Source organism: Micromys minutus (assembly GCF_963924665.1).
Source record: "Micromys minutus genome assembly, chromosome: 10".
NCBI lineage: Eukaryota > Metazoa > Chordata > Mammalia > Rodentia > Muridae > Micromys > Micromys minutus.
Window position 1 is genome coordinate 64,448,335 of NC_137979.1, and position 18,346 is coordinate 64,466,680.

The following is an 18,346-nucleotide window of genomic DNA, read 5'->3' on the forward strand; positions in this document are numbered from 1 at the left end:
CCTACTTCTCCCCGCCCAGTCATTGGCTTTCCTTTATTTTATTAAAATGGGAAAGTTCAATTGGAGTCACATGACTAGCCAGCCCCTCTTGGGAAAGTGGAATTAACATTAAAGTACAAACAGCTTCAGGACAATCTACAGGCTGAGGCCTGAGGTCTTCTGCAGTGGTCCACACTGCACAATCATAGTGGGTCATGGGGAATGCCCGAGGTAGCTTCAGCACCCCATCTGGAAAAGAGATGTCCAAAGGCCTGCAGCACCTGTTCCTTGAGGTGGGGGGAGCGAGAGGCCTTGGCAGTCCTGTCTCCTCCCAGCTGTTGCACGGCTTAGCGTCAGTGCCCCCTTTCCCAGAGCTAGAGGGCCAGATCAAGCTTGGGGCAGGAGAAAGGGCAGCCATTTCAACCCATCCGAGAAAACGGTCAAAAGCTGTCTTTGTTCAGTTTATACCTAGAATGAATTCATTCCACACATGCACGGTGGCATGGCTGTCCTTGACTGTCCCATCCTTTTCCCTTGTTCACTCCTAGAGGGAAGCTCCAGGTTCCAGATGTTCCTTAGACACAGGTTTATAGGGTCTCCCCAAGTTACACAGCACAGATACCAAACAGCAAACTACAGCTGGCTGTCTTTAGAGTCCAGGGATGTTTCCCGTATGTTGGGGTGATACAGCTGCCTTCCAGTCACCTACCTACTCTCCCTCTAAGATAGACTTGGGACATGGCTGGTCTATCATTGGTGCTTTGTGGGGCAAGCTGCTTGCTTGAATCTTCTCGGGTACACTCACAGTACAGGGACACATTACGGTTGTAGTTGGGCTTTTTTTGTTCTCTATTATGGGTCTGTAAGTCTGGCCCAACTATTCTAGCCATGCTGTGATCGAACCCAGAGGGTGATGTGCAACTTTGTTAATGGGAATAATGTGGCTTTTGCTGTTCTGGCTGCAGTGGGGGACTTGTTGGGAGATCCCTGTGGGGTAGGTCTCCCTCTCCTCCTCCACACTCAATCCAGCACCCACAGGATAACAGCTACCCTTCCGTCCCAGGCAGCGCTCACAACAGTTTGATATTAGCAACCGTGACTCACTGCCCAGCAGCAAGGAGCAGCTCTCGCCAGGTTCACCCACCACCCATCTGTCTCCTTTAGTGAGCAGCTGATCTTTTGAGCTGCGTTAGTCTTACCCTTAGAAAATGCTAATCTACTATCACTGGTACAATTCATTGCCACAGCTTTAGTGGCTTTAAATAACAGAGGAATTCTGCCACAGTTCTGTGGGTCCAAAGTGCAAACTTGGCTGAAATCAGGGTGTCAGAGGTCGCTGTTTGTCCTGCTCACAGCCAAGGCTCCTGACCCTCACAAGATGTGAGGGCATAAACTCCAGGGTGACCACTGTATCTCCAAGCCTTGGCTGAGTCCCACCACAGGGCCCAGATCACCAGGTAGCTCACAGACCCTCTTCCCCTCCCCCCAGGTAGCTCACAGACCCCATTCCCCTCCCCCCAGGTAGCTCACAGACCCCATTCCCCTCCCCCCAGGTAGCTCACAAACCCCATTCCCCTCCCCCCAGGTAGCTCACAGACCCCATTCCCCTCCCCCCAGGTAGCTCACAGACCCCATTCCCCTCCCCCCAGGTAGCTCACAGACCCCATTCCCCTCCCCCCAGGTAGCTCACAGACCCCATTCCCCTCCCCCAGGTAGCTCACAAACCCCATTCCCCTCCCCCAGGTAGCTCACAGACCCCATTCCCCTCCCCCCAGTCTCCCAGCATGTACTTCACTTTGCATTCCCTGTAGACATTTAACCCCGTGTCTGAGCTCCTTCTCCATCATCTTAAAGAGACCTTTGCCAAGCCCACAGCCACTTTCTTCTGACTTCCGCTGTGGACTCTGTTGCCGGGCTCTTATTTCAAATGTCTCAAGTTGGATTCAGCAGATGTGGAGTTAGGGAAAGAAATGGTCTGTTCATGACCAGACTAGGAAAGCTAGTGACACAAGAAATCTGCACTCTAATTCATGGGAAAATGTCCATGTTTAATGTAAAAGGCTTAAAGTATTGGATTATTTACACGTGCATTAGAAAAGATGGCAGAGGCCAAGGTCTTCCTGAGGGAATATGAAAAGACAGTTCATATAAACCCCATTCAAAAGAGACTTCCATTTCCACACAGGCCTTGGTGAACCAGCTTCAGATGAGATCAGCCACTGAAAGAGAAGAAAGAGACCTTGTTAATGTCACCTCCCCAACCCTAGTAAGGGAGCCCCTCCCACAGCCACCAGCACAGCCAACAACTTGCCATTCATGGGCATCTCATCTATCTGGGTGGAGTAGTACTGCTCAATGTCCCTGAGGATTCGGATGTCATCATTCTTCACAAAATTGATGGCCACACCTTTGCGTCCATACCGACCGGATCTCCCGATTCTTTTGATTAAAATATATGTTAGTAAACAGTCACACAGACAAACCTCAAGAGTCCTGAGCAAAGAAAGGAGGCACACCTGTGAATGTACAGCTCTCTGTTGTTGGGCAGGTCATAGTTAATGATGAGGGACACCTGAGGGACATCCAGGCCCCGGGCCCAGACATCTGTGGAGATGAGCACCCGGCTGCAGAAAAAGAAAAAGCCAGAAAAGTGAGAAAGCAGCGTCTGCACAGCTGTGAGCAGCGCACGGGCACGTCACCCACATTCTGCACCTCTGCAGTCTTACCACGTGGGCTGACAAGACAACTGAGTATCTTTTACAGATATTTTGTTTAAAGTCAGTACCGCCAGAAAAACATGACATTTGCTTTATAAACAGGAGCCTACTACTGACGATATTTTAACCCACAGGCCTCCCATAATACAGCAGATGCTACGAGCAAGTGGTGTCAACGGCCCTGAGGCCAGTCATGATGCTGCCCACCTGAAACATGCCTGGAGCTAACAGAACTAGAAACCACCTGCTTGCTTCACTACTGACATGGTTACTAGAAAGGAGACAGTCTCCTGTGTCCATTGCAAGTTAAAGAAGAGTCCCAGAAGGCTCGTGTGTGTGTGTGTGTGTGTGTGTGTGTGTGTGTGTGTGTGCGCGTGCGCATTCCGTTTCACTGCCTTTGCCTGGTACAACTGACCCAGGTGGAAGACAAAGGCCAGAGACTCCAGGCAGTCTCCAGACAGCAAAAGGACACACAGAGAAATGCATACCTAGATTCAGCTACAAACCAACCTGAAAGCAGAAGAAAAGCAGTAGAGACGTCTACAGGCAGGAGCTGCTTAAAGAGCAACTGGACTGGGCACTGAAGCCTTAGAACAAGGGGCGAAGAGCTGGCAGGCCCTCATCAAGGTAGAAGGAAACTACTAGGCATCCCGGGTCATCTCAGCAGCGCCTCCTTCACCTCTCCTGGAAACTTTGAGGTGAAGGAAACACTTCCAAACAGACTGAAGCAGGACTATCATCCTCGGACCCAAACTAACTTGAACATGTATCAGATAAAGTTCAGAGAAGAAAGTTAAACATATATAAATCTAAATAAATTCTATCCTATAAAGCAAAATGCCACTGCAGATTAAAACATACATTAATCTCCAGCACTGAAAAACAATGACATGTGTGAGCACACACAGGTGTGAGAGAGTGCACATGGTTTAACATGCATGACACTAATCTCAGGCTGTAACTAAACAAAAGTTAAAGAAAAGGAAAGTCCCAGAAGGCTCAAAAAATTCAAAAATTAAGCCGGGCATGGTAGCACAGGCCTTTAATCCCAGCACTTGGGACACAGAGGCAGGCAGATCTGAGAGTATTGAGGCCAGTCTGGTCTACAAGTGAGCACAGTGTAGTCAGGGGCCTGTTATACAGAGAAACCGTCTTGAAAACCACACAAAAAGCAAACAGACAAACAGACAGAAAAAAATTCACTTCTAAGACCAGTACACACATGAAATAAACTGTTGTAAATGGTGCGTTTCCGTGACCAGCTGTACACACACACCTGTCACTCCTACACTCCAGAGGTGAAGACAGATCATAGACCCTGAGCTGCATAGACAGAGCCTGTCTCAAAACCTAAAACCAAACTAAACCCAGGTGGTGGGGCCTTTGACCTCAGCACCCAGGAGGCAGAGCAGGAGGATCGCCAAGTTCAAGGCCAGCCTGCTCTATGGATGGTGTTCCAGGACAGCCAAGACTTCACAAGGAAACACAAAACCAACAAATAGTCCAAAATCAAACCAAAGCCAAAGAGAGAGAAGAAACAATCACCACAGCACTGACAGACCAAAGCCATTCTAACTTCTTCCCAGACACAGAGCAGCACGCTCACGGGCTTGAGGACACAAGGGTGGGTTCCAGTCCCCAGAGAAAACTTTATATCCCTACATCCATACGCAAGGAAAGGACAGACACAGCCAGCATCCAGAAGACAAGCCAGTGACATGGCTCAGTTCATTTAGTCAAGGAGCTTGGTGCCAACTTCAATCCCTGACCTCTATACACACTCTACAAGGCACACGCAACCCCACACCAGAGACAGAAATAATAAAAAGAACACAACTGTAGGACAGACGACACAGAAGACTGACTGTGAGAGGGAAGGGTGCCAGCAAGTGAAGGCTATCACAGGCCATCTATCAGCTCCAGTCCAGCTGGGCACCTCCTGTTGAAGGACACACAAACACCATGCAAAAGTGACCCCAGGGAATGGCAGCAGGCTCAAATCAAAGACAAACTCTGGAGACCCGTTCTTTTGAGCACCGTGTGACTGCTGACCCAATACCTAATTACCAGAAGAAACAGAAACTAGTGAATGAATCGACCCAATGGCTAGCAGCAAGCAGTTCTCCACCAACCCAACGGCCTGCACAGGGCAGCACCATCCACCCTCCCACAGAAGCCAAAGCTGCAAAGGCCTACCTGGCACCTGACCGGAACTCCTTCATGATGGATTCACGTTCTTTCTGGGGCATGTCTCCGTGCATGGACGACACAGTGAAATTAGCTTCTCTCATCTTCTCTGTCAGCCAGTCAACCTACAGACAGAAGACACGTGCTCACCTAGCCAACCAGAGACCTGCACAACGGCAGCTCTGAACAGCAGACATTTACAGAGACTCAGAGGAAACTCACCCACCAACTGCTGGGACAGGCAGACCTGAGAACTCTTTAAAGGAACACTCTCAGATTCTGCCCACAGGCCATCACTTAAACCCACTGGGCCCGGGCCTAGGTTAATCCAACAGCATCAAAGTTACGGAAGACCAGTGTTGTCATTCTCACTTCTGACTGAGTGGGGAGGTCCCAGCAGATCTCCCACTGCTGAACTTCAGCACTTCTGTCTACCACACCCACGCCGTCTACAACTGAATTAACAAGGAACCCGGAGCCTGAGCCACACCCTGCCCGCTTTTGACAGGACACCTAGCCTGCAGTCCCCCAAGATGGCTACAGATCAAGGCAGCAGACCTTCCTCTTGGTGTTGCAGAAGATGACAGCCTGGGTGATGGTCAGCGTGTCGTAGAGATCGCACAGAGTATCGAACTTCCACTCCTCTCTCTCCACAGCCACGAAGAACTGCTTGATGCCTTCCAGAGTCAACTCATCACTGGAAACAGAGCTCACATCACTCTTCAAACCAGATCCTGAGGGACAGAGCCACCCTAAGAGCCCCTAGCCCTTGTGTGGCCATTTGGTCTTAGACCTTTCCCAGGTCTCACTCCCTTGGTTCTCTATATCCCTCCACAGAGTACAGAACACCAATGGCGTACAGCTCAGGGCCAGGCATGAAGAGGGTAGGGACCATTAAAGCTAGTTTCCACCAAGAGAAGGAAGGAACACTTCCTTACCGCTTCACCAAGATGCGGATGGGGTCGGTCATGAACTTGTTGGTCATCTCCAAGATCTCATGAGGCAGCGTGGCGCTGATGAGAACGACCTGTGTAGCTGGTGGCAAGTACCTGTACACATCATAGATCTGTTCCTTGAAACCTGCAACAGATGTGAGCGCAGCATTGGCTTGAAGGCTGTCACTGAGGCCACACTGCTGGGTCTGCAGACGAAGTCGGTGGTCAGAGCAAGTTTGCAGGTGTGCATGTGACCCAGGCAGTGTGCAGTGCCAAAGCAGACAAAAATAAAACACTGTCGCCCCAGCTAGAATTGGTCTCACGGACCTTATCTATGAAAACATTACAATGAAAGTTTCAGGTTCAAAACCCCGAAAGACACAGTTTCTGCACAAAGCAGGAACTGTCACATGAACAGCTGACAGTATGTTAGTAGAAAATCTTGGTCACCTTACCTTTGTTCAACATTTCATCAGCCTCATCCAAAACCAACATCTTGATAGCCCGTGTCCTTAAACTTCTACGGCGGATCATATCTGGCAATTAGATTTTGAAAGAATCACACATGGCTCTAAGGAAAGAACTCTCCATTCCCACTGGTCCCGAGAGCCCGCCGAGCCCTTTGAGCACACCTCATAAATGCCGCCCACAGCCCAGTCCACACGACAGAAGCACTCACCGAAGACTCGTCCCGGCGTGCCCGCCACAACGTGCTGTCCATAGTCCAGCTTGCGGATGTCCTCCCCGACATTGGTGCCCCCAATGCAGGCATGGCACTGCACGTTCATGTAATCTCCCAGAGCAAGCAGACCCTGAAACAAAGCGGGTTCCAGGAGAGGCTCGCGGTCCGACACATCAAGTGTCATCTCTAATGGGAGACACCACTATCACCCACTCCCTCGATAAAACACAAGCTCTTTCCTCTGCCAAAATAAAATTTACTTTGAGGGTTTCATGATACTGAAGGAGTTCATACCAAGTGTGGCAAAAGTCAGAGTTGATAATCATTAACATTCCAATACATATCCCTCAATGATTTAAAAAAAAAAAAAAGGCATTATTTGACTTAAATTTCATTTTTCTCTGAAGAAAGCTGTCTTCCCCACTAGTGTGGGAAAGGAGTCAGGACCTGTGTTATCTATCTATCTATCTATCTATCTATCTATCTATCATTTCATGTATTTGAGTACACTGTTGCCGTCTTCAGACACACCAGAAGAGGGCGCCAGATCTCATTATAGGTGGTTATGAGCCACCATGTGGTTGCTAGGAACTGAACTCAGGACCTCTGGAAGAGTAGTCAGTGTTTTTAACCACTGAGCCATCTCTCCATCCTCCCAGATCATTTCTAAGACCACGAATACACCGAAAGAGCAGAAACTAGATAAAAACCACCCACAAGTCAGGCAACATAGAAGGAAAGTGTAACAGGTGGGAGGATGGAGAGAAAGAGTGTGTGTGTGGTCAGTGTCTCCCTCTACCCCATTCTACCATCTCACGGACCTACAGGAAAACAGAAATCGTTCCCCCTTAGGTAAGCCAGACAGCAAACACTTGGGAACACAGTGGCACTCTGTTGTGCTGCAGGGGTTTAATGGGGGCCTCCCACATGTGGGGACAGCACTGTCACAGAGTGGCACCCAGCTTGATGTGCCATCTCTAAATGTCTCACCTTCTGAATCTGAACCGCTAACTCTCTTGTTGGAGCTAATATCAAAGCCTGGGTTTCTCGAACCTAGGGAATTGGAGAAAACAATGACATGAGGTTGTGACATTCCCACAGGAAACTCTTACCCCTCCCTCCTATCCATCTCCAAAGAGTCCCCTCTACTTTCTTCAGTCTCAGTCACGTGGCCTGCTAACAAGCACTGGAACCTACTACAGACACCAATGTGGGTTAGCTTGCTGCCCTTTCCTAACCGGCCCAAGGAGACATTAAATTGGAAGGCAAGTGTGACAGAGTCAAGGCTCTCCTGCACAGGCCAGAATTTCCTGGCCTCGCTGTGTAACCTTGGCTGACCTGGAACATGTGAGAGTCATGCTGGACTCAAGTTCAGATCCCCTGTGTGCTGGGATTAAAAGTATATAACCATACCCTATCTAAAGCCTGCACTGTTCACAAGGCACTGACTTACCTGGATATCCAAGCACTGGAGGACTGAGATACTAAAGGTGGCCGTCTTGCCTGTGCCAGACTGAGACCTGTTAAGAGAGCACAGAGTAATTACCAGAGAAAGCACCTGACACCGCCCCTGTTCTAGTGACCCCAGGCCACAGCAATGCCTGGCCGCAGACACATGGGGCAGTTTCTTTCTAGGCACCCTTACTCCCACCCATTGGAGTATGGGTTTGTGCCCTGTGTAAAGGGTCCTTTAATTAGTGAAATGCTGGATTCTGTATAGGCAGAGAACTGAGCACAGGCCAGACTTTGTGACTTATTTTTATGAAGCATCACCTGTCTCACCTCCTGACTAGTTTAGGAAAAGAGCTAATCTTTTATCTGGACAGAAGTTCCCAGAGACCAGGAGGGGAAGGAGGAAGGAGGACACACATGGACCAGAGGAAGCCAAGGCAAGACCAGATGCCAAGTAACAGAACATTTGTCTGGGCACTAGCAGTTTAGTCAGTGAGAATATCTCAGAACCTGCCCAGCTTAGGCGTACAGCTTGTTAATAAAAACACCAGGTTTCTGTGTTTCCATTTGGGAGCTACAACTGGCTAGAACAGGTTTAGCAACACCCATGAATTACTCTTACACTCACCCAAACATCTTAATGTAAAAGTGTGAGACCAAAGTACAGAGTCACGTTTTATTTAATTTTTACTTTGACCTATGCATCTGTGTGACTGGATACCACAGGAGAATGCTTTCAGAGCAGGGGGTGGGGGTGGGGGTGGGGGTAGGGGAGTATGCTGGCCCCTGAGGCTGTAGTTATAGGCAGCTGTGGGCTGAGAACTAAACTTGGCCCCCAGAGACACAAACTGCTAGATAGAATGGGCATGTGGCCTGTGCACCAGGAAGACCAGAGCTAAGAATCTGCAACATTAACAAGAACTTCCAGAAGGAGGCAGAAAAAAAAGGCCCACTCTCTTTAATGCACCAGCTCCTACAATTCTCAAGTATAACTTAGAAGGATAACTGGTTGTTTAAAAATTAGAGCAAATAACAGTTTGGAGTATAGATAGAGTTCAGTAGTAGAGAAGGCTCTGGGCTCGGTATCTCCCAGTAGTAGCCACTAGTACTTGGAGGCCAGCCTGGTCTACAGAGTGACAGCCAAGACTACAGAAAAAACTATCTGCCCCCAAAGAAAGCATCTTCACAAATCCATAAATCTACATTCAGGACTTAGGGTAGAGGACTTCATAGTGTGTACAATGACCATAATGTGACGCAGAATATCGGCTGCGCCCCCCATACACATGTGAAACAAACTGGCATGAAGAAGGCATAAGGTAGGCTCAGCTTCCCACCGCATCCACAACTTACTGTGCAATGACATCTCTCCCCTTAATTATCTGCTTGATAGCACGCTGCTGGATCGCTGACGGTTTTTCGAAACCTATGAATACAAAGAGGAAGAAGCTTCACTCCCAGGACCATGACCGCATGAGCTACCTGGGGAACACACACTTCTTACTGCCAACCCCAGGTAGCACAGGCAGGGCTGAGCACATCTTTACAGAACAGCCTACAGGATCATCCACCACACAGCACTAGGAAGGTAGAAGCAGAAGCATCAAGAGTTCAAGGCCAGCCTAAGTCACAGAAAACCGACTCTTCAAGCAAATTCACAAACCTGGAAGCACTGTGAGTACTGCCCCTTCCTACAAGCAAGCACTCAAACCCATATGTGGTTGAACCTGCACCAGTATTTGGTGAGACGTGTTGCTCTCTTGCCTGCATGCTGCCCCATCGTCTAGGGACCACCCCACCTGCTGGGCCCATCACTACCAGCAATGAGAAGTATGAGAGACTGGACAAGGTTGTGCACTCCCTTAATCCCAGCACGAGACCGAGCAGGAGGATCTCTGTGAATCCCAGGCCAGCTGGTCTACATAGTGAGTTCCAGGCTAGCCAGAACTCTGTAAAGACCTTGTCTCAAAACAAACAACAAAACCACAAATGTTTTCCAAATAAGCAGACAGAATTTACACAGAAGAGATGTTTGGTCTTCTGTCAACTTGACTACACCTGGCATTAACAAAAACCCATGCTGGATATCATTTAGAGTGGGAAGGACCAATCTTCCCGGTCTACATAGTGAGTTCCAGGACAGCTAGGGCTAGGGAGAGACCCTGCCTCAAAACAAAACAAAACAACCTATCCAGGCTTGGTGTGGCACACCTTTAATCCCAGCATCTGGGAGTTAGAGGCCAGTCTGGTCAGGGACAGCCAGGCCTACAAAGAGAACCCCGTCTCAAAAACAAAAACAAAAAAAAAATACAGAGGGCATCTGGCCTCCCTCAACTGCTCCTCAACAAATGCCAGCACGACCATCATTCACTCAAAAGAGCCAGGAATGCACTCTATCTGCCACCATCACCAAAGATCCTTTACCATCACCACCACAACATCAACATCTCTTCTATGGTCCGGCCCATCACCCCGCCTCCTAACTCCGAATTCAGACACCAAAATAAGCTTTCAAACTGTAAGCCTGATTCTATCAATCTTGCTTAGAACTCTGCAGCGGCTTCCCGCTGTATTTAGGAATGAATCTCATCTTTACACGTGCCTTTAAAATGACAAGGGGCTGCTTCTATTCCGGGAGCACGTCGGGCAATGGCTTTAAGAAGCCAGGACCAGCTGTCCCATCTCCCCTGGTGATTCTGAACGTCTCTGAGAGCTCTCTTTTGGCTCTTTTAACTGTCCCCTATCAATCTACCTACTCTATCCAGTTGCTCCTTCTCTCGTTTCCCCAATTCCCACCACTTGAAGCACCTTTGCTGCGTATTTTCCGCTTCCCTAGTAAGCTTTAAACTCCCTAAGGCACGAACCCACCAGATTGAGAGCTCCGACTTCCCCATCAAAGATTCGGGGCACCTCACAGGGACACACATGGTTATCCGCTACACGAGCGACTGCAAGAGGCTGACTGACTGCAGCCCCGGGGGACCCGGCCCCGTGCTCTGGAGCCGGGACGCACGTTCCTCGCCTGGCCTGACCCGGCCTGTCCCCCAACCTCCTCCCGCCTCAAGGCCCGCGCCCTACCGTAGGCGTAGATGCCGCGCAGTAGGTCTTCCCGCAGGCCCATGGTGTCGAACGTGGGGGTCACGTCCACCTCCTCGCTCGTCTCGAACTCCACTTTGGTCATGTCCTCCTCTTTGAGCAGGCGCTTCCGCGCTGAGCCCGAAGTAGCCATAGTGGCTGTGGCCGCCATAATCCCGACCCCACTAGTATTACAACCGTGAGCAGCGGCGGGAACCGGAAAAAAGGCTCGCGCCGCCGGCCCGGTCGGGAGGAAGTGACGCAGAAGCAGCGCCACTGAAGAGTCAGAAGGGGCGGGCGGCAAAGCTCTCCAAGTCTCGCGATATTCCGTGCTCCGCGGGATTCGGCGGGAGGTTGGGCTGGTAGTCTGTGGGCGTCGGTGGCTTTGCGTACTCTTGGCTTTTTGGGTTTCTGCAACCTGTTTGGAATAAGGATGAGGGTCTCTGAGAGGAGCAAGAGGGACGCTGGGGTGTCCCTGAGGGTACAGGGTAAGGGGAAGATGGCACCGCCCCAGCTCCCGGAGATCCAGTACTTTTCCGCACTCGTGGTGTGTACACACAGAAATACACATAAATAAATCTTTTAAGTTATTGCCTCCTTCTCTTGAGAGCTCAGCTCCCGCTCTGGTATCAGGATTTGTCCAGAACAGATAAATGATAGCATACTTGTATTAATCAGAACATTAAAGACACGGAGTTGGCCATCTTTCTGAGACTAAGTAGCTGAGTTCAAGTTCTCATACCTCCCCACTCCACAAGGATTTATCCCACATGCACATGCCATTTTGCAAGCCTGACTCTAAGGGTTATTTTGCAGTCGCTGCTGTAAAGTACAGATGGATTTTAATAACATCCTGAGGAAAGAATGTAAAGTCTCCATTTCAGACTGCCCCTTGGAATGAGTCTAATTATAGTTTGGGGATACTGTTTAAAATGCTGCTTAATCTGTTTCTTTTACTTCGTAAGATTTTTTTTGAAGTAAAGGTTCATAAAAATGAAAAAAAAGCTTTCAGAGAAAGGTTTTATTGTATTCCTATGGGACCACTCTCCTCACACATCATTTTGTTCATTAGTCAGGGTTCTCTAGAGTCACAGAATGACTCCATATAGTGAGGGAATTTGTTGGTGACTTACAGTATGTAGTACAACTCCCCAACGATGTTCAGTAGTAGAAGCAGTGAATAAAGTCCTAGGATCTAGCAGTTGTTCAGTCCCACAAGGCAAGTAGGCGAAGAGAGACAACCTTCCTTCTTCCAATGTCCTTATATAGGTCTCCAAAAGAAGGTGTGTCCCAGATTAAAGGTGTGTACCACCACACCTGGATCTATGCCTCAAAATCTCTATGCCAAGATCCAGATAAGAAAATTGAATCTCCCAACCTCAACAACAGGATCACAGGTGAGCCTTCCAATTCTGGATTGTAGTTCAGTGTTGGTTTGCATAAGCCTGGCCCAGGGAGTGGCACTGTTAAAAGAGCATTTTAACCAAAAGGAGTGAGTTGATAAAGGAAAAATACAAGATATATGGTTCTAGTATTAAAGGGAAGTGAAATGGATCTGAATCCTGTGCTTAGTACACACCTTTAATCCTAGGAGACAAAGACAGCAGATTTCCGAGGTCAAGGCCAGCCTAGAACAGAGCAAGTTCTAGATGAAAAAATAAAAAAGCTTAAATCCGGGTGTGGTGGTGGTACACACTTTTAATCCCAGGAGACTGGCAAACAAATCTCAAGATCAATATCTATGAAGCAAGATCCTGGACAGCCAAGCTTAGGCAGTGAAGGAGTTAGAAGAGAGAAATCTAGTGATAATGTAATAGAACAAGGGGGCATGTTGCAGCTCCTGTAACCAGAAGAACTAAGCAGCTTTGGCCATGTGTCTCTGGCTTTATATTCAAGAGGCGAAGGAGAGACTGCTGGGAAAATTGATGCTGGTCAGCTGGAGCTAAGAAATTAGTGGTGGTTAAGAAGAGACCAGCATCACTGAGGTGAAATCTTCTGGACAGTGTTTTCTGAGATGACAGAAAACTGTGTTCTAGAGATGGCCAAGGTTGTACCTCATGCTGCAGCTGTACTTGGTAATGTGTAAGAATCACCCAGGTGGTACTGGTTTTGAAGACATGAAGGTGTCTTGAAGAACAGCTGAGGCTTGGGACTGTGAGAGGCCATGGAAGGCCATTGGTGAAAGTGCAGCCTCAGTTGTAGTTGACAATCCAGGATTGAAGGGGTCATGCAAAGGATATAAGGTTTGGCACCATGTAGGTAGCCTATGAGAGGCTATTGGTGAAGCCTAGTTGCAATGGAAGACCCCAGTATATTAGAGATGCCAGTACCATGGGATGATCACCAAGAACAACAGCAAAGGTGTAGTGGATCAACCTGAGCTTGAAGTGCAACAGAGGGCAGAGCTGGAGAAGTGAAGCCAGCCCTTGGAGGAGCCCAGAAGATCATGTGTGGATCCCAGACATTGAAACAAGAAGCTGTAACATTGAAGTTGCCTTGGAGACAAAAGATGTTTAAGAGGCCAGAGCTGTGGGATACCTACCAAGGAAAGCTGCTAATGGAGTGGAACCAGCTCAGGAAAAAGAAGTTTGTTTCTGTCAACAAAGATGAAAAAGGAGTTGAAGATCTGAAGACCGCTTTGACATCAGGCATGGAGATGGCAGAGTTTGGAGTTTGTCCAGCTGGTTGCCTGACTTAATTTAAGGATTAGAGTTAAGTGATTGGATGGATCTCAGAAGAGGCTTTGAACTTTGGACTTTTAACATTATTGATACTGCTACAGACTATGGGGACTTTGGAAGTTGGACTAAATGTGCTTTTTATTACGCTATGTTTAGGTTTGGCCCCCATAAACCCATGTGTTTGAACAAGCCTATGGGGACCAGTGAGTGGAATGTGATGTTTTGCATATGCTTGGCCCATGGAGTGGCACTATTAGAAGGTGTGGCATTGTTGGAGGAAGTGTGTCACTCAGCGGCTAGGCTTGGAGACCTTCCTCCTAGTTACCTGAGGATGCTTAGTCTGTTCCTGGCTTCCTTTGGAAGAAGGTGTACAACTCACAGCTCCTCCTGAACCATGCCTGCCTGGATTCTGCCATGCTTTCACCTTGATGGCAATGGACTGAACCTCTGAACCTGTAAACCAGCCCCAATTAAATGTTGTCGTTTATAAGACTTGCCTTGGTCATGGTGTCTGTTCACAGCAATGAAACCCTAACTAAGACAGTGGTTAAGGTGACTTGCTGCTCTTGCAGAGGACCCAGATTCAGTTCCCTGCACCCCTGTTGCATAACTCAACCAGTTCCAGGGGACCTGATGACCTCTTCTGACCTCCCAAACCACCTGTATACATGTTGTCCACACACACACACACACACACACACACACACACACACACACACACTCAGGCATGCAACTGACAGCCCTGTCTGATGATCTACAATTCCAGTGCTTAAACTGAGAGATTGATTTTGTTTGTTTTTAAGACAGGATTTGGCTGTCTTAGAACTCACTGTTTAGACCCAGCTAGCTTTGAACTCTGCCTTCCGAGTACTGGGATCAAAGATGTGCGGCACCACATCCAACTAATTCGATTCTTATAAACCTCTCTCTCTCTCTCTCTCTCTCTCTCTCTCTCTCTCTCTCTCTCTCTCTCTCTCTCTCTCTAAAAGATTTATTACATATAAATACACTGTCGCTGTCCTCAGACCCACCAGAAGAGGGCATCAGATTCCATTACAGATGGGATGGTTGTGAGCCACCATGTGATTGCTGGGATTTGAACTCAGGACCACTGAGCCACCACATCTCTACAGCCTGATTCTTATACAATTCAACTGCCATTAGAAGCAGATGGTGCTGTCAGATGTCTCCCCTTATCTATTTTACTGCAAAGACTAGGCTCAGCCCTACATTTTCAGCAATGGGACAGTTCAGTGGCTTTACCCTGCTTATAAGTACCTGGGCTCCCCTGGTGACAAAGATGGTTAGACCCAGTACTTTTGGTCTCCTGACCCTCTCCCATTAGCATTGTATTGCCTACCCACTTGTATTTAAAGGCCTGGGCATATCTATTCAGTGTCCCTGTCCTCTTAACGTAAGCAAACAGTTGCCAGCTTGCTCAGGACTCACACACCGGGGAAGAAGCTGGAATGCAGACATGGTCCAGCTCAGCAGGAACCTGGCAGCTCATGTGGGAGCTCTAGGGGACGGGACGATGCTAAAGTGAGCTCTGCTCAGGAGCTCATCTGCACCGACTGAGCACCAAGCATCAGGATGGTGACATTAGACAGAAGGGAATCCAAAGGGTTGTCCCCAAAGGATTTCTTCCTGCTAGGGTTCCTTTCCCAAACCCACCTAGCAGGAGCCCAGGTACCCTGCTTAGATCCTTGGGGCACTGACTCCTGGTGCCCTCTGCAGGCCTGGGGTCCACACACGTGCAGGTAAAGCAGTAAGCTGCCCTGCTCCAGCCAAGTACCGGAACCATTTCCAGCCCTGGACTGGAGGTAAGGGCCACTTACCTTCATTTCGTGTTTATTCCAGAGAAGGGCAAGACCCAGGAAAATTATCTCATAAGCAAATGAGATAAGTGTGTCTAGTTGCCGTGATGTAAACAGACAAAGTAGACTGAGTTACTGAGGTTCTGGTTTCACTTGGTGGCTGGAGGGAAGTGTTGCCCGACTTGAGGTGTTGATAGTCACACTCAGAAGAGACAGTGAGAGTGAGCACTGAGCAGGGAGGAGCTGCCCCATCTGCAGGGTCTCGCAGGTCATGGTTGCCACAGCGTCCCCTCCAGGGGCAGGGCGGGCCATGGCTGCTGATCGGCTGCATAGGGAGATGGGAAGGAGATACTGAGCTCTGAAGAGAGCCAGTGGTGGCCGTGGCTGCTGTCTGAGTCTGGAAATCTTAGGTGGAAATTTACAGAGCTGATAGTTGTCCAGGCTGGGTGGGGCTGTCAGGATCACAACGATTTCTGGGTCACAAGATGGGGAATTATGGGGCCTTGCACTAGGAATAAGTGAGGGGGTGCAGCAGGAGCTGCTGGCATGGAGTTGGCCTGTGTGGTAAGCGGGGTGAGGGCGGCTTAAAACAGTTGCGTGAACATTGGATAAACAAACAAGGCTTCCCCTGGCACCTGAAGTAGACGCTGATCGGATGGAAGGATGTTCACTCTCCTGGGTGGGAGGACCTTAGGAGTTTTCATCAGCTCTCCCAGGTCACAGGCTAGTCCCCCTGAGGAAAAGGCCACAGGCACTCTGCCCAGACCACAGAGTCAGACAGAACAAGATCGTCACCACCTCTTGGGCAGGTTGAGCCCTCTCGCCCCAAGGCATCTCACATCTCTGCTTAGCTTGAGAATAGAAAGCTCTAGGTAATTCTAGGAGACACAAGTGCTAAGAGGGGACCCACTCCGTCCAAGAAAGGCAGAGGCCCAGCGCAATGTCTCATGCCTGTAATCTCTGGCACCCAGGAGACTGGAGCAGGAGGGAGATGAGTTCCAGACCAGCCTGGGCTTTTGGGGGTGGGGTGAAGGAGCTTGAGTGTGCACACACAACCAGGCTCGCCCAGTGTGATGGTGCAGGGCAGCCTGTGATCCTGGGGGTGGGGGGATGGAGAAGAGTTCCATTCCAAGTTCAAGACCATTTCCAGCTTCCTATTGAGTTCCAGGCCAGCCAGAACCACACATAAAGACTGTCTCAAAATACAAGAGAAGTCTGAAAGACAGAAACCATAAAGAAAAACACACAACCTCTTTAGACTCAGGGAGCTACAGCCATAAAGCATAAACTCCAGCTTCCTCACTGCAGAACGCCTCAGATTACACCACCAATAGTTATCCAAGGTCCCTCAGGATTGCAGCTGGGACTCACTTCCAGGAACAGGAACAGCTTTTCTGACACCCTGAAGCAACACTCAGGTAGGCAAGGCAGGCTAAGCAGCTAGCGCCTTGACAGTATGGCTTACGTCGGTCGGCGGGGATCAGAGTGAACAAGGGACAGAAGCTGGCCCCAGGACAGCCAGAGGCCAACTTGAGGAAGCCTTGGAATCACCTTATTAGCATGAGTGGAGACGGAGGAATTGGCCAACCCTGGGAGAGGGACGAGTAGACATACCAGGGCCTGCAAAGCTTCAGGTAGAAGAAGAGGGCAGGTGGGAGGAGAATCCAGGCAGGGCTTACACCGAGGACTGGCATGTCACAAACACCGAGAGCCGTGGCTCTTCTTGCTCACTGCTCACAGGCGCGAGAACTCCAGGACTTCTCCCAGCCCATTGCCAACAGTTTCTCAACGCTCAGCTAGAAGCAAGGTGTGCGGTGGCACCCGATTGCCCACCACCGGGTGCCAATGCAGCGAGTGCGCCAGGGCAGGGCAGGAAGTCGAGTCCACGGAGCATCCGGCAGAGTGAGTTGCTGTTTGCTGCTCCTTGGAGCTGCCGCCCAAATGCTCCGTGCAGTCTACCTGACCACATGAAGCGGGTGGGGGACCCAATGGCATCCCAGTGACAACTCCCTGCAGGACAACAGAAGCCAGTGCCCCGTGACACACCACCACACTTAGCATGCTTTCTTGTGCAGGCAGGAGGGCTCCCCTGACCCCCACTGCCACTCCCGTAGCCTAGGTTGGTGTGAAATTCACAATCCTCCTCACTCTGCTTCCTGAGTACCAGGAACTGCTGGACTGTGCCGCCATGGCAGGCCTCTGTGGGTATTTATTAAGGTTTATTAAATATACAGTGTTCTGCCTACGTGTATGTCCGCAGGCCAGCAGAGGGCACCAGATATCATTATTATATATATATATATATATATATATATATATATATATATATATATATATATATGAAGAGAGAGAGAGAGTCATGAATCACCATGTGGTGTGGGGGGAAGGGAACCCAGGACCTCTGGAAGAGTAGTCAGTGCTCTTAACCTCTGAGGCATCTCTCCAGCCAGCCCTCCTCTGTGTTTTTTAAAGGCAGAGACGTAGTGGGTCCCCTCTTTCAGGAGGCACAGCAGTGGTTCTCTGTGTTTGCTAGAGCCTGTGACCTGGGGGAGCAACCGCTACCTGTCCCGATGAAAACTCCTCAGGTCCTCCCATCCAGACAGGAAGACAGGACGAACATCCTTCCTCCCTGACACAGTTGTAGCCACTCAACCCAGGCCTAGGGGTGGGGCCAAATGGAGAACAAGAAAGACAAGAACTGTTTGTCATGGGGGAGGAAAAAAAACAAACAAACAAAAAAAAAAAAACCAAAAACCAGATTGAAAAATAGATCGGGGCAGACAAGGGAAACAGGCCAAGGGGGAGGAAGGGCCCAGACGAG

The 18,346-nt window shown here is 49.3% G+C and overlaps 1 protein-coding gene across 1 annotated transcript; it reads right to left on the reverse strand.

Annotated features, from left to right (window-relative positions):
* Positions 1 to 2,018: 2,018 nt before the first annotated feature.
* EIF4A3 (eukaryotic translation initiation factor 4A3) lies at positions 2,019 to 11,263 on the reverse strand. Its single transcript, XM_080924593.1, has 12 exons — positions 11,031 to 11,263; positions 9,306 to 9,378; positions 7,954 to 8,020; positions 7,491 to 7,553; positions 6,498 to 6,630; positions 6,274 to 6,354; positions 5,822 to 5,963; positions 5,442 to 5,580; positions 4,893 to 5,008; positions 2,496 to 2,603; positions 2,291 to 2,418; positions 2,019 to 2,198 (listed from the first exon to the last, which is right to left on the reverse strand). The coding sequence occupies exons 1-12, from the start codon at positions 11,197 to 11,199 to the stop codon at positions 2,182 to 2,184; spliced, it is 1,236 nt and encodes a 411-aa protein (XP_080780719.1). The 5' UTR covers positions 11,200 to 11,263; the 3' UTR covers positions 2,019 to 2,181.
* Positions 11,264 to 18,346: the final 7,083 nt, after the last annotated feature.